General features: G+C 41.4%; 1 protein-coding gene across 4 annotated transcripts in view; it reads left to right on the plus strand.

Annotated features, from left to right (window-relative positions):
• Positions 1–14,213, plus strand: part of ltbp3 (latent transforming growth factor beta binding protein 3) — a 36,813-nt gene that overhangs the window by 15,463 nt on the left and 7,137 nt on the right. For 2 of the 4 annotated variants that reach the window (XM_056397611.1, XM_056397615.1), the window contains 23 exons: positions 3,152–3,427; positions 3,526–3,689; positions 3,789–3,894; positions 5,951–6,037; positions 6,242–6,358; positions 6,488–6,643; positions 6,831–6,923; positions 7,018–7,031; positions 7,120–7,186; positions 7,463–7,540; positions 8,405–8,533; positions 9,631–9,762; positions 9,852–9,980; positions 10,141–10,260; positions 11,080–11,202; positions 11,370–11,492; positions 11,696–11,815; positions 12,272–12,400; positions 12,679–12,849; positions 13,141–13,221; positions 13,501–13,629; positions 13,783–13,920; positions 14,005–14,145. In XM_056397611.1, the coding sequence (XP_056253586.1) occupies positions 3,152–3,427; positions 3,526–3,689; positions 3,789–3,894; positions 5,951–6,037; positions 6,242–6,358; positions 6,488–6,643; positions 6,831–6,923; positions 7,018–7,031; positions 7,120–7,186; positions 7,463–7,540; positions 8,405–8,533; positions 9,631–9,762; positions 9,852–9,980; positions 10,141–10,260; positions 11,080–11,202; positions 11,370–11,492; positions 11,696–11,815; positions 12,272–12,400; positions 12,679–12,849; positions 13,141–13,221; positions 13,501–13,629; positions 13,783–13,920; positions 14,005–14,145 (2,823 nt within the window). The remainder of the gene's footprint in view (positions 1–3,151; positions 3,428–3,525; positions 3,690–3,788; positions 3,895–5,950; positions 6,038–6,241; positions 6,359–6,487; positions 6,644–6,830; positions 6,924–7,017; positions 7,032–7,119; positions 7,187–7,462; positions 7,541–8,404; positions 8,534–9,630; positions 9,763–9,851; positions 9,981–10,140; positions 10,261–11,079; positions 11,203–11,369; positions 11,493–11,695; positions 11,816–12,271; positions 12,401–12,678; positions 12,850–13,140; positions 13,222–13,500; positions 13,630–13,782; positions 13,921–14,004; positions 14,146–14,213) is intronic. The other 2 variants (XM_056397613.1, XM_056397614.1) reach the window with 2 other exon arrangements.

Here is a 14,213-nt window from a genome sequence, read left to right on the forward strand (position 1 = left end):
GCTATCAGCTGCAGACTCGGTTTCTAGTGCCCTCATGGCCTCATGTTACCTCACATAAAAGTGTGCTCCAGATGAGATATACAATTTAAATTTGGTGAAAAAGAGAGCACTATCGTCTCTTTTTCTCTTCTCCTGCCTTTGAATCCGTAGAGTAGCAGTACACTTAGTAGTGACAGCTCTAACTACAGTGATTTTTTTAAACAGAAATCACTCCTCTCTGAGCCTGTCTTTGAATAATTAATGTTAAGTTGTCATCATTTTAGTCTAGACATCGCCTGCACAAACTTCTTCATGGAAGCTCTTTGAAAAACTCTGTCAAGACTGTAGAGAGATGTGTGCTGACATTGGCAGCTGTGTATTGGACTTTGTGTTGTATAGCATCACACTGGGCTTATCCTAACATCAAAAGGTTTCATTCACACGACCCCCACCCCTGTACCCACCCAAGAAATAGAATCCGAAATGTGATGTAATATGTAATATGATTTCTCCCTCTGCCTTTGTGTTCATGAGTTTCATTAGTGTTGAACTGACCCTGACCGTGCGACATCAGAGCACCCGGTCTCACTCAGACACCTTCCCAGCCAGACGAGGCCACAGCCCAGACTTTCCCTACATCGTCTTTCCAGCCTCTGTGGGTTTAGATTGTGTAATCACATTTGGAAAGAGGTTCTTTTCCTGTCTCGCTGCATCTGCAGTCCCAATCTTCAACCCCCGCATCTTTCCCAGTTTCCTCTCATTCTAAATCCAGTACTGAGACAAAATCAGAACTATGGAAAATCTCTTATGTCAGAGAAAGTCGAACAAAGTTGAGTAGTCCTTCTTCAGTCTGCGCTGCTCGCCTACTATTTCCTGAGCCTTCCAGCTTGATTCCATATTTTGCCGCCTGCACCTAGTCCCATTGGGTTAACACCACGGTCACATGGTGTTCAATAGTGGAAAATGGCATCTTTAGTATCCATCATGCTTCAGATTTAAACATTTTGTACCCCACTAGTTGGATCTTTTATTGAAGTCCTTTAATTTTCTGCCTGACTTTCACTATGTGAGGATGTCCCTGCTGTGTTGAAAGTGATCTAGTCTCCTAATTACGCCGCAGCCCAGACTCCTGGCAGTCCTCACCTAATTACTTCCATGTGTGCACACTTGGCTCAGCAGCAGAAAGAGGCCTCCTGTCCTCTCCTCTCCTCTCATCTCCTCTGGATATTGTCTTTGGATATTTTCTATATCCAGCCTCCTTTCTGGGTTTTACTGTTGAGATGTGTTTATGTTTGTCTCAAAGTTCTCAATGGATCTCAAGTGGTCAACGTCATTGTTTTGGCGGCTCCAAATGGCAACAAAGAGTAGCTGAAAAATGTGAACTTTAATAGTCATCATCAAATCACGATAGTAAACTGCACAGACTGCTTGTGTTTACTAGCCAGAGCGGTTTGTGACGCATTATAGTGAAAAATACCAAATTTACCAGGAGGAAAAAAAAAAAACCCATTGGTGTGCTTTCTCTCCTGTTTTGTTATTTGCAATTTAGTGCATAAAAACCAACACACACAATTTAACTGATTATATTTTTATGATACATGTTACTTTGGTGTAAACCATAGCACTGCATTTTAGTACTATTTGATGAGAGTAGATAGAGTTGATGTAGGAGAGATGATGGATGTAAAGAAAAACTGTAACACCTGATGTTTAGCAAGATCATGGCATGAAAGAGGACGAAAGATGCCTATTAGTTACTAGTTAATATTGAAAAATGTCCATCATAGTTTCCCGGAGCACAAAGTCGTATCTTCAAATAGCTTATTTTGTCTGACCAACAGTCCAAAAGGTGAAGATACCCCGTTTACAGCACTATTACAGAAGAAAACGTCTGGATGTTCACATGTGAGAAGCGGGAACTAGGGAATTTTGGGCATTTTTGCTTAAAGGAATATTGGATAATTTCGGAAAATGATGAGTGTTAGATAAGAAGATATGGGTACATACCATCTTTTTATCTGTCTTAAATATCAGGCCAGCACTTGGTTATCTTAGCTTAGCACAAATACTGGAAACGAGAAAACAGCTAGCCTTGCTTTGTCAAATGGTAACAAAATCTGCCGAATTAACATGTTATACCAGTGTTTGTTTTAATCTATATAAAATGGTAATTCCACCTCTTTAAAGATTGTTGTCTGGCAACTACTCAGACCCAAGAAAATGTTGCAGATTAATAGCTCACTAACTGACTTCGTTTTAGCTTTAATCAGATATTTACTTATTAAAATAAAGTTCTTAATTTGTTTTTAAGCTGTATGTAATGTAATTTAGGATCACAGCGTTTCAAGAGTTTGACTGCTTTGATTAAATGAGAAACATTTTTGTTGAAAAATATGCCTATCCATGCTTCCAACATACAAGGAAAATGAGATATCAAAAATGTATCTTTGGGATATTGGCTGCCTTGTCCTGAATTTTCACTATTCATTAGCTGTCTCAGTACTGCTGCTGTTCGGTTTTAGTTTTCTCTCCAATCGCTCCCTGGATTCATGACTTACTTGTGGTTTTTCCTTTGCTCTCTCTCTCTCTCTCTTTCCTCTGATTGTTCTATTGTGGGAATTTCAAAACCAACTGGACTTAAAATAAACACAATGGGAGACCCAATAAAACTGCACTGAATACTGTATATGCCACAGACTTCTATCCAGCCAGCAGCTTTCCCATAGATTTCAAGATCTTTCCCATATGTCAGAATGAAGCTGTTAAACACATCAGTGACATTACCTGCTTCTCTGCTCAGACACTGCTGCTGACTGGCTGCAGGGACCTGTTAGTCCGTCAAGCTGGTGTGACTTTTACAGTGGTACAGTTCACAGTGAATATTTTACGTGGTCCTGCTCATGCCACAAACTTTTGTGTCTGTCTGCCATATTAGTGTTATATATAACTAAATCACCAGGCTGTTCACATGATCATATAAACCGCAGTCCGTCTCTGAATAAATGAATCCCAAATCAGCTATTTTACTCTGTTATTATATTCTTGTGTTGCTGATGTTTGTAAGTTTTTCCTCTTCCTCTCCTCTGATGTGATTCTTAGCTATGAACTGTTGACCTGTGAGAGTCTCAGCCCAGTCTCTTTGTGACAACTCTCCTCCTGTCTCTCTCTACAGTTGTGTGTCCCCTGACGTGTATGAATGGAGGAGTATGCAGCTCGAGGAAGCACTGCCTCTGCCCGCCTGGCTTCACTGGTCGCCTCTGCCAGTTTCCACTCCAGCAGACACAGCAAGCACAGGCAGCGCGAGGCAACAAGCAGCCTGTCTACCCCGTATCTTTGAAGCCAGACGGCCAGAAACTAGTGGAGCAATCAGGCATAGGGCGTACCCAGTTGACGCAAACAACCTCAGTTTTCACCCTACCTTTGTCACAAGTAGGGCACCCATCTGAAGGTACCCAACATTTGTTTCAGCATCTCTCGGTTGGTTTTGAGTGATGGTGAAAATATGTTTTGTGATACATTTCGTTCCTCTGATTTTTTCAATTTCAGTGCAGATTAACGTGCGTGTTCACCACACGCCGGACACCTCTGTAGTCATTCAGCCTCTCGACCAATCAGATGTCAAGCCTCCTCACAAGACAGGGCCGCGCCCGATCCCTCCACGACACAAACCAAAGGGGCGCTGCTTCCAGGAGACCACACCCAAACAAGCTGTGAGTTTAGTCACATTCTGCAGTGGTTGACATTGAATGTGAAACCTTTTGGGGTTGTTTTTTCACCCCTTAACATTTCTCTTTCTCATCTTGCTTCAGTGCAACAGCACCCCACTTCCTGTTTTGACCAATCAGGAGGATTGCTGCGGCAGTGTGGGAAATTCATGGGGACAAAACAAGTGCTATCAGTGCCCCAAACTACCAAGTGAGTTACAGTAAACTTCAAGAAATCGCCACTGCCTCAAAAGTTAATACTAATTCATTTTCGAGTAGCTCTAAATCCCGTTTCCAGCTTTGTAGATCTCAGTCTTTGTTTACTTGTGTCTAGTGTTTATATTCAAAAGTGAAAGTTCAACAAATTGTTTTCATGCTGTAACTTATTTAACCCATCTACTTCTTGTGGGTTCCTGGGAACAAATTATTGTTTATTGGGCCAAAAAATGTCAAGCATCCCCAGCAATTTATACCTTCCACCTTACGAAATGATGGCCCTAGATTAAAACAATCACTTCGTACCTCTATAAAAATGTGTTTGAATGTGTACATGAAAGTTAGTGGTAAGGTGGGGTAGGGAGTGTGTCAAACGCTGGGTAGGGAAAAAACGGAAGAAATTACGGGAATTACACACAGACAGTGAGACAGAAAAAGAGAATGTGGAAAATAACCCTCTACTTAAGCATGTTCCTATGGGCCTGCCCAGTGCAGGACTGTCATCACATTGCTGAAGATTGAATTTCAAGAAAATGTTGGCTACTCACGTTTTTCCACTCTGCTATTATTCCGCCTCTCAGTTCTGACTCAGACAATGCACCCTTTGACATAAAACTTAATACTGTACGTCTGGTTAGTCTTTAGATAACTGGATTCCTGCCCAGAGTGCTGCCTGTTTTTGTTACATTCATATCCATTTAAAAGCTCCTCTTTTTTTTTTTTAATGAAAATGGCAAAAGTAAGCTGTGCGCTTGCTCCTTTCTTTCATTGAACTCTCTAAATGTTTGTGTGAGTGCAGTCTTCCCACAGCTCTCTAATAAAACTGCCGTACACGTTTTGCTCCCTCATGGAAAATTGGACATTCTTCTGTGTTAGAGGTTCAAGGCTCCTTTAGGGGGAGAAAAATGCATTGAGTTAAAACCTGATGAAAAACTACTCTGCACTACACTATTCTGTGACAAGCTACTCTTCATCATAGGCCTCATAAAAAACTGTCAGTAGAAAAGAAGAAGTGTTAAAGGACTGGTTTGACATTTTGGGAAATGCGCTTATTTGCTTTCCGGTGGAAAGTTGACTAAGCAAACAAGCTATAACGTGTAAATTAGGGAGCTTTAGAGGAGCTAGTAGGTGAACTTTCTCTGGTTTCCAGTTTTTATGCTAGGTTAAGCTAACCTCCAGCTGGCTGTAGACTTACATTGAACACACAGGCGTATAAATCTTGTCATCTAACTCCAGCAGCAAGCAAATAAATGTACTGTATTTCTCAAAATGTCAAACCATTGCCTGTCAGCGTTGGCTACAGTAGCTAATCACTCCCACACTGTTACAGCATCACTGCCAAACATATGGTGCTGCTTCTATAATGTGACAGTATGTAATAAAGCTGAGTGTGTTGTTTTTGGACTAATAATAATACACATATTACACTTAACATTTGTGCTCCAGTAAAGATTAAAGAACAGAGAGACAGTGTGGTTTAGTCAGTTATAGCAGCATTTAATGCCATTTTCCTTTTTTCAGTCCTAATGCTAAGCTAAGCTAATCACCTCCTGGCTCCAGCTCCATACTTACAGCACAGTCATGCAGGTGATATCAATCATCTTTATCCATGTCTCAGCAAGTGAATAACTGCATATCCCAAAATGTCAATCCATCCAGCCATAACTGAACCCCTACAGGCCTCATTAAGCTTAAAATTACATTTAAAGGCATTAAAAGTTTTTATTTTTATATACCCCTCCTGAATGTTGACAATCAAAGGCAAGGAGAAAAACTCGCCATCATAGCCTCCTCCTGGGTGCATCCTATGGCCTCGCTGATCTTTCTCCAAGATTTCTGTGTTTGTTGTGGCTTTGTTGTCTCAAATCAATGAATCTTAATAAGTGGGGAGTAGCGTTAATGTTCAAACTCTCTCCTCGACAACACTTCATGGTGTTTTATTCTGGTTTGTATCATCCGTCTACAGCTCTTCTCTCGCCATAAACAGTATTTCACTCAGGTTTTTGTTATACCATTCCCTCTGTGTTTTATCACATCTTCTCCTCCCTCAGATGCATCAGTCAAACAGACCATTGTGGAAGACTACGGCTCTACCTGTCCACAAGGCTATAAAAGATTCAACAGCACTCACTGTCAAGGTAACACAGCAGGATGTAGCTTATAACTAGAACACAATCAGAGCTAGAAGCTCAGTCTGAGGGTTGTTTTCTATCTTCTATCACTTTTTATGTTATTACTTATGTAATAAAGCTGCCTTATCACTCGCTTTCTAAATCGTTATCATCTTTGACAATATATCAAAATAGCCTTTTAATTTTTCCCCCCACCTCTGCACCTTGAAGATATCAACGAGTGCTCCATGCAAGGTGTCTGTCAGAACGGAGACTGTCTGAACACACTGGGCAGCTTCAAATGTTCTTGCAAGGCTGGTCTGGTGCTGGACAGAAATCGATGCGTTGGTGAGTAAGAGCCCTCTTCACAGAACATCCACTTGAATGACATTTAAACATTTGTTTGAAAATGTGATTCCCATCTGTTCCGACAAGTTTGATAATTCCCAGATGAAACCCTTTTGTCTCGTCTGTCAGAGTCTCCAGCTGAGCAGGCCCAGTGCTTCCTGATAGCGTCCGAGGCCAGAGGCTGCGAGCACGCTCTGCCAACCCATCTCACCCAGGAGATGTGCTGCTGCACGGTGGGCAAAGCCTGGGGCCGAAACTGTGAAAGATGTCCTCAGGTGGGCACAGGTGAGTGGACAGGGACTGAGATGAGCAGTTACAGGCTGGGAAAATCCCCTAAGGAAATGTTCAGCAAAAACGAGCTGCAGTTCATTTTATGTGGGTCATTATGTTGTCATGTTCTTCTGCATGTATTTTAACAAGGTGAAATAAAATAAGTTTAAAATCCTCCCCTTTTTCTCCATGTGGTGTTCAGTGGCCTTCAGTAAGATCTGCCCTGCTGGGAAAGGCTACTTTCTCCAGAATATTAGAGAGACCCACATCTTCTCCCACAAGCCTGACAAGGAGGGTGAGTCAAAAACTGAAACAACACATTTCTTCTGCTTGTGAGTCCTTAATGTGAATTCACAGTTGTAATACCCCTCTATGTGTTTTCCTTTCAGAGCCAAAACGGCCGGTAAGACATTATTCCTGTTTTTAAATGCAATGACAAAATAGCTGGTTAATTTTAGTTGTTGTGAGATCTAATTAACTCTGTCAATCAGGAGAGACCAGCAGAGACAACGACCCCTGTGCAGGCTGCCACCAGCACCAGCAGTCCTCGTGTGCCTGGTAATATAACCAGTCAGATGTATACTCCACAACTCCAGTGATAGAGCATGTTGAAACGCAAGTGAAGATTTGTTTGCTACCGGTGCTTAATGTACTTCAGCTGTCACAGCGGGGGAGGGGGGTCTTTCTTGCTGCCAACTGCAACATGACTGATAGACAAGTGTACAGGAAAGTTCCCCATGTGTGGTGAAGACAAAAATATCATGACTAAAGTTCAACATGTCATATTCCCTCCTAAAGTCTGTCCCCTTCATCTGTCTTCTGTTGGATCCACAGTTGCTAAACCCACCCCTCCGACAATCATCCGAATGACCCCAGGCAATGACCCCTTCGAAACACAGACAAAAGTCTTGCGTGAGTTTCCTGCAAACCTCAAACTGACTCAAACACCTATTCTGGTTCATGCTTCATGCGCCTCAAAACTGGAAATTTCCAGCTCTCCACATTCCCCAGTAAGAGGAGATAATTTGGTGAGCTTTGGGTCCATCTCTCATGAATGACATGTTGACTTTCTCCATGTAAAAGACTTAGTTTATGCACATAAATTATTCTACACTGAGATAATCCATGTTTCTGGAAATGAAAATAGAAATAGATTAGAAACAGAAATGAGCTCAGTTCAACAGTAAGCTGAATTTGCTCAGATGCATGCTTCTTTAATGGTTAACTGACGCTTTTGGAAACTTTGGATATCGTGAACATTCAGCCATGAAGCATGAGCCATTCTTATCGCCATGTTCACAGTGTTCAAGTGTTGGCATAACTACTTTAAGTGCTGGTATTTATAAGTAGGTTAAGTGATACTCACTTAATTTCCATAAAATGAAAAAAGAAAACTGTTAGTGATCACAAACTGGTCTTTTTTTAGGAATGGTTTTCTACCTTTACAGTTTTCTCGGTCTGATTTTGGTCTGTAACACCTGTCTTGTGCGTTCATTTATGATTATTAGAAAGTACTAACCAATACAGCCTCTCTCTGTTTGTCTGACTGACACCTGTCACTGGCTTTCATGTGAAAAAGTCAGAGGTAATTTAAAAACTTGAATAGTGTGAACATGGTCAAAGATAGAGGAACATAGGCATAGCATGGATATTATCAGGTTTATATATATATATATATATAATATAATAATATAATTACATATATACATCTATGTATCTATATATATGCATGTGTATATATATGATGCTGGTCCACTCTGTGTTCCCTCCTTGAAGCAGAGACAGATGAATGTAGGCTAAGCAGGAACATTTGTGGTCATGGAGAGTGTGAGAACAGCCTGAACGGCCACATCTGTCACTGTCACCCTGGCTACCATCTCAACCCGCAGAGGAACATCTGTGAGGGTAAGAGGCGATGGTAGAGACGGTGGTTAGAGGAGGTGCAGGGATGGGACGGTGATAAATACTGACAAGAAATTTCTCATGAAGTTTCTTATGCATGTGTGTTCCCCAGTAAACACAAGTCACTCTGATTCCTGGAAACTTCTGTGTGTGTTTCACGCAAACATTTCCTCTCATAGAGAGATGTATAGTTACTTCGCTTATATATATTATCTTTGGATCTTATCATTCTCAGTGTTGGTTGTTTCCTGAATCAAAATAGATAAAGGTTTACAGATGTTTCTCATCAGTTTCTAAGCTGTGTTTTATCTGAACCCAACCTCATCTGTGTCATGTTTGTGTTTTGACTGTTAAAGCAAGTTCACATGTTAAATTATAACTAAAAAGATAATTACAGCTTTTATTGGTCTGCGCTATAAATATAATAAAGGATTTTACACATGGAGGTCGGTTTATTCGTCAGCGCTACTCAGCCTGAAAAAACAGTTGTCTTTTCTGGCTCTGAAGGGAGCTGTTCAAAGTTTGAGAAAATATTTTGGCTTAGAGACAAACTGAAGGCTTGGAGTTTGAAAGATGTGGACATTTCCCAGTCAGAGAGGCTCTAATGAAAGATTCTATCAAGTTGCATCATGGGAAATGTGGGATCCAGAGTTTTAAAAGCTTGACCCATATCAGGATATCATGTCTTGTAATTTGTCTCTTTGAAGTCCCTCAATTTTATGCAATATTAACAAGCTGGGATGCCCCTTTCAAAAGTCCATCGAAAGTGAATTTGATTTTGATTTAAAGATTCGCAAATTTGAGACATGTTTTATTGATGGGTTTATTAAAATAAGATGTGAAAGTGGACAAGCTATAAACAACATTTCTGCTAAAGCCGTGAACCTCACTGCATCTGGTAGTAGGTAAGAGGTTGTTGATCTAACACATGACGCACAGGCTGTCGTTAAAGGAATGATGTTAAGTGATGACAAACACTTCCCGGAATCAGAGCACTGTGTCCTCTGAGCTCTATGACCCTTGTTTGTCTGTACTGTTCAACACTGCTTCCATTATATGTACTTATTGTACCTTTCTCACTCCTCCCTCCTCTTGTCCAGATGATAATGAGTGTGAGTCAGAGCCATGCGGCCACGGCAGAGGCCTTTGCGTCAATTTAGAAGGAAGCTACAAATGCCACTGTCGTCAGGGCTATAAACACATGGTGCAGCATGGGAGACTTAAGTGCGTGGGTAAGTCAGGTTGGGTGAATCCCAGGCTAAAATGTTTTTTTCTATAAGTTCTCAGATCCTGTTTTGGCCTAATCCTTACTGTTTTGCAGATGTGAATGAGTGCTCTAAGCAAGACATCTGTGGTGTCGGAGGCCAGTGTGTGAACCTGCCCGGATCCTATAAATGTGAATGTCACATCGGGTTTAGGAGCAAGTCACACCGTCATCCAGCATGTGAAGGTGCAAAGACACTGATTATTATGACATTATTACCACTGACAAAATGCTTATTATGTGTTTGCCACTATGATGCGCTTGCATCTGTGCTCTGCATGTGTGAATGTCGATACTTGTGGAGATCCAAACACAGGTATGTAAAATATATTCTCCTTCATTTCAGACATAAATGAGTGTTTGAGTCCCGACACCTGTCCCAATGAGCAGTGTGAGAACACACCTGGCTCCTATGAGTGTGTTCCTTGCTTGCCTGGTCATGAGGCCCGTGCCGGCACCTGCTATGGTGAGTACAACCCTGCCGGGCAGAAGAATTCACCACTTGTTAACTTATTGTTTTCTGTCAGTGTGCTTCTGTGGCGCATGGCCAAATTATTATCGTGTTAAAATTTCAAATTCAAGAAAAAGGTTAACCTGCTCCTTCAGCAAAAGGAATTTATAGTTATGTCACTCACATTTGTGTTGTCTCGCTGTTAATGTGCTCACCTGGTAGAGTGCAAACCATGAAGGCTCAGTCCTTACTATAGCAGCCCAGGTTCGAGTCCAGCCCGAGGCCCTTTGCTGCATGTCATCCCCTCTCTCTCTTTCTCCCTGGTTTTACTGTCTCTCTTTCACTGCAGCTATGATAAGGCATAAATGCCAGGAAGATAACTTTAAAAATACACATTGATCACAGTGAGCAGTGATTCCTCCAGATCCACTCAGCAGCAGAGGCCCAAAAAACAGCAAATATGCTCAATAGTATAGTACATGATAATTCAGTCATTTTATCAGTATTAGTCATAACGTCTTAAAAATATGCTTTTGCATCAGGACAATCAACTTGCATCAACTTGAGCGAGCTAACTTGTTTAATGTTAAATCAAAATAAATCTTACATATTATATTTGCACACAACTGAATAATTTGTCCTTCACTTCCTCAGGGTTTACGGACATTCTCACTTTGAGTTATAAATCATGTTTTAAAGCACTTTTTCAGGCCACAGGCCACTTTCAGTCCACATCATGGAAATTATGTAATGATTTCAATATAGTGAATCTGTACTATAATGATAATGATGGTAATAATAGTGATGATTAATCCCTCCTCCATGTTTCACCAGACATTAATGAGTGTCAGAAGCCTGGCATCTGTCCTAACGGGCGCTGTGAGAACCTCCCTGGTACTTACCGCTGCCTGTGCAACGAGGGCTTCCTTCCATCTGCAGACAGCAAAGGGTGCAGTGGTAAGTAATGCTCACACAGCCTTTACATGACAGTACCTAGACTAAGCTGCTTATAACGCACTTGAGTGATGTGATGACTGAGTATGTAATGAGGAATCCTTAGTCATTAAAGAAGTGGTGTTTTTCAGATTCACACAGGTTGTGTTTTTCTTCTTTCTCCCAAACAGACATTGATGAGTGTGAGGATGTCAGGCTGTGTGCTTATGGGCTCTGCATCAATACAGAAGGCTCCTTCCAGTGTCAGTGCTACCCGGGATACCAGCGCACACAGGAAGGCAGCCACTGTGAAGGCATGAATTATTCAACAACCCAATATGCAATTGTCTAGCACCTTATTATTGCATATTAGTGTCACTTGATAGTCGGCATGTCAAAATAAAGTGCAACTGCATTCACTTTAGTTTTGTTCATTAGTTAATTTAAAAAAACAAATCCAAGTCTACTCAACACATGTTTCACATTCCTATTTTGTTTTTTATTCCCTTCCCTTCAGATATCAACGAATGTGAGAGGCCATCAAACTGTCAGAGAGGCCACTGTATCAACAGCATGGGCTCATACCACTGTGAGTGCCAGAAAGGCTACACGCTGGTTGGAGGCAGGAGATGCCAAGGTCAGTCTCTTCAAATCTTAAAAAGTCAGACCGATTATCAGAAAACAGGGCGCTGTGTATTTTGCCAGTAACTAGGAACTAATGCATATATTTGTTGTGTTTACAGTATATTTATTTTTATCCTTAACTTTAAGCTTTCAACATCTTTATCTCTTTTGAGAGATGTTACTGTTAAAGACTTAGAAAATTAGGCACACATTGTCTTTTGTCTTCTTTACAATAAAATCAGGATAAATACTCACTCAATACTGACAGGTGTAATCTAGACACCTGCGATGGACACCACATCGGCTGATATTTAAAATGTCTGAATATATATCGATATCGATAACCAAATGTTTTCTTACTTTACTCTGAAAAAAAATGTGTTTAAAAAAAAAAAAAAAAAAAAATCTATTTGTTTGCAACTCAGATGGTGTTTGGATTGAAACAAAGCCTGTACGATTTCCCTTTCAGACATAGACGAATGTGCTGCAGACAGAAGTCTCTGCCAGCCCTACGGTTCCTGTGAGAACAGACCGGGCTCATACGTGTGTGCCTGCAATCATGGTTATGTCCTCTCAGAGGACAAACACAGCTGTGAGGGTAAGACTGCTCTGATTCCCTTCTGCTTAACTCTACACCCAAATTCATCCTGCCTGTCCCAAACCCACAACATTTCAGTTCAAACCCGAACCAAATCTGAAGTCCTTTAAAACCAACACATCTGCATTAGTCATAAATTACTAGATCCTATATTCTATGAGTGAACCAATGAAATTAACCAAAATTTGAAAGCAGTAAATTAAAAGCCCATTTAAGGTAATTGGAGTAATACATCAAATCCTCTGTTCCCCTCACATTCAACACGTTTGCTTCTGCAGCAGTTCGAGTGCTGACAGATGAGAAGAAGGAGTGCTACCTGAACCTCGACGACACTGTGTTCTGCGACAGCGTTCTGGCCACCAATGTCACCAAGCGGGAGTGCTGCTGCTCCATTGGCGTGGGATGGGGAGACCATTGTGAGATCTATCCCTGTCCTGTGTCCCAATCAGGTACATGTGCATTGTACTGTGCACATATGCAAGTAAACTCACATTAAAGTCATACAGTAGTTTAGTGATGGTCCTGTAGCTCAGTGTGTTGAATATATCATGTGGTAAAGGGCTGGAATGATTGTTGCTCATTTTAAGATTGCAAAAACTTGTGCCGACAACATTATAGGGAATTTCTGTTGCATTCATCAGTGCTAAATACATTTGGCTTAAGTGTCACCTCATTATTGTAGTCATATACTGTATCTATATCTTGTGTACCATTTATTAAACCTTTCCTTCATCACCTAGCCGAGTTCCACTCCCTGTGTCCAAACGGCTATGGTCTCTACCATGAAGAAGGAGTCCAGTACAGCCTGCCTCTCCTCCATGGTACATATTAACTTTTATATTAACACACACCAGGGCTACACAGTGCTAAAATATTCTTGTATCGTCACCAAAACTTCCATTCTCATTCATGATAGCAGTAGCACCGGAATTAAAAACTGTACCTTTGTACTTATCCTTGTCCAAGTACTGTGTGCTGTCAGTTCCTGTTGTTTACAGTTGTAGTCACTCATGAGACTGGTAAACCCCATAAATAACCCCTGCGGTCTCATCAGCTGTTCGTCTGTTACTGAGAACAGATTATTCCTTCCTCACCTGCAGACATCGATGAGTGTTCTTTGTTTGCTGATGAAATCTGCAAGAAGGGTCGCTGTGAGAACACGCAGCCGGGCTACGAGTGCTACTGTCAACGGGGCTTCTACTACGACAGCAACCTTCTCGAATGCATTGGTAAGTGGTTCAATACACACCATTAAATGCTAATTCAGAGGTTTCTTACAAGAAATGCTGTAAAAGCTTTGTTTGCATTTTAAGGCAGAGCAGTTTTGTAGACGCTTCACAACAGATTCATGTTACTCTTTATGGTTGTACGGTCTTTCTCAGATGTGAACGAATGCCACGATGAGTCTCTGTGTACTAATGGTCAGTGCATCAACACCGAGGGCTCCTTCTACTGCAACTGTAAGCGGCCTTGGACTCCAGACTCCAACAAGAAGAAGTGTGTGATGGCAACGGTAGCAGGTGATTAAACTATCATCCTCTCCCATTTATCTAGGTACTGGAGGAATTATCTCAGAAACTGACCTTGACCTTGTTGTTATACAGATGTGAATGAGTGTGAGGACCCAGCCAACTGTAAGAATGGGCATTGTGTGGACACTCCAGGGTCGTATTACTGCATCTGCTCTCCGCCCTGGACTCTGGCCACTGACCGTAACAGTTGCGTTACTCCTGAGGAACAGGCTGGTGAGTGCAGACCCTCTGCAGCGGGAGGGTTACGAAGAGCAACAAGGCAGTGGTGGGCAACAGCAGAA

This window comes from Seriola aureovittata, chromosome 15 (assembly GCF_021018895.1).
Source record: "Seriola aureovittata isolate HTS-2021-v1 ecotype China chromosome 15, ASM2101889v1, whole genome shotgun sequence".
Classification (NCBI taxonomy): domain Eukaryota; kingdom Metazoa; phylum Chordata; class Actinopteri; order Carangiformes; family Carangidae; genus Seriola; species Seriola aureovittata.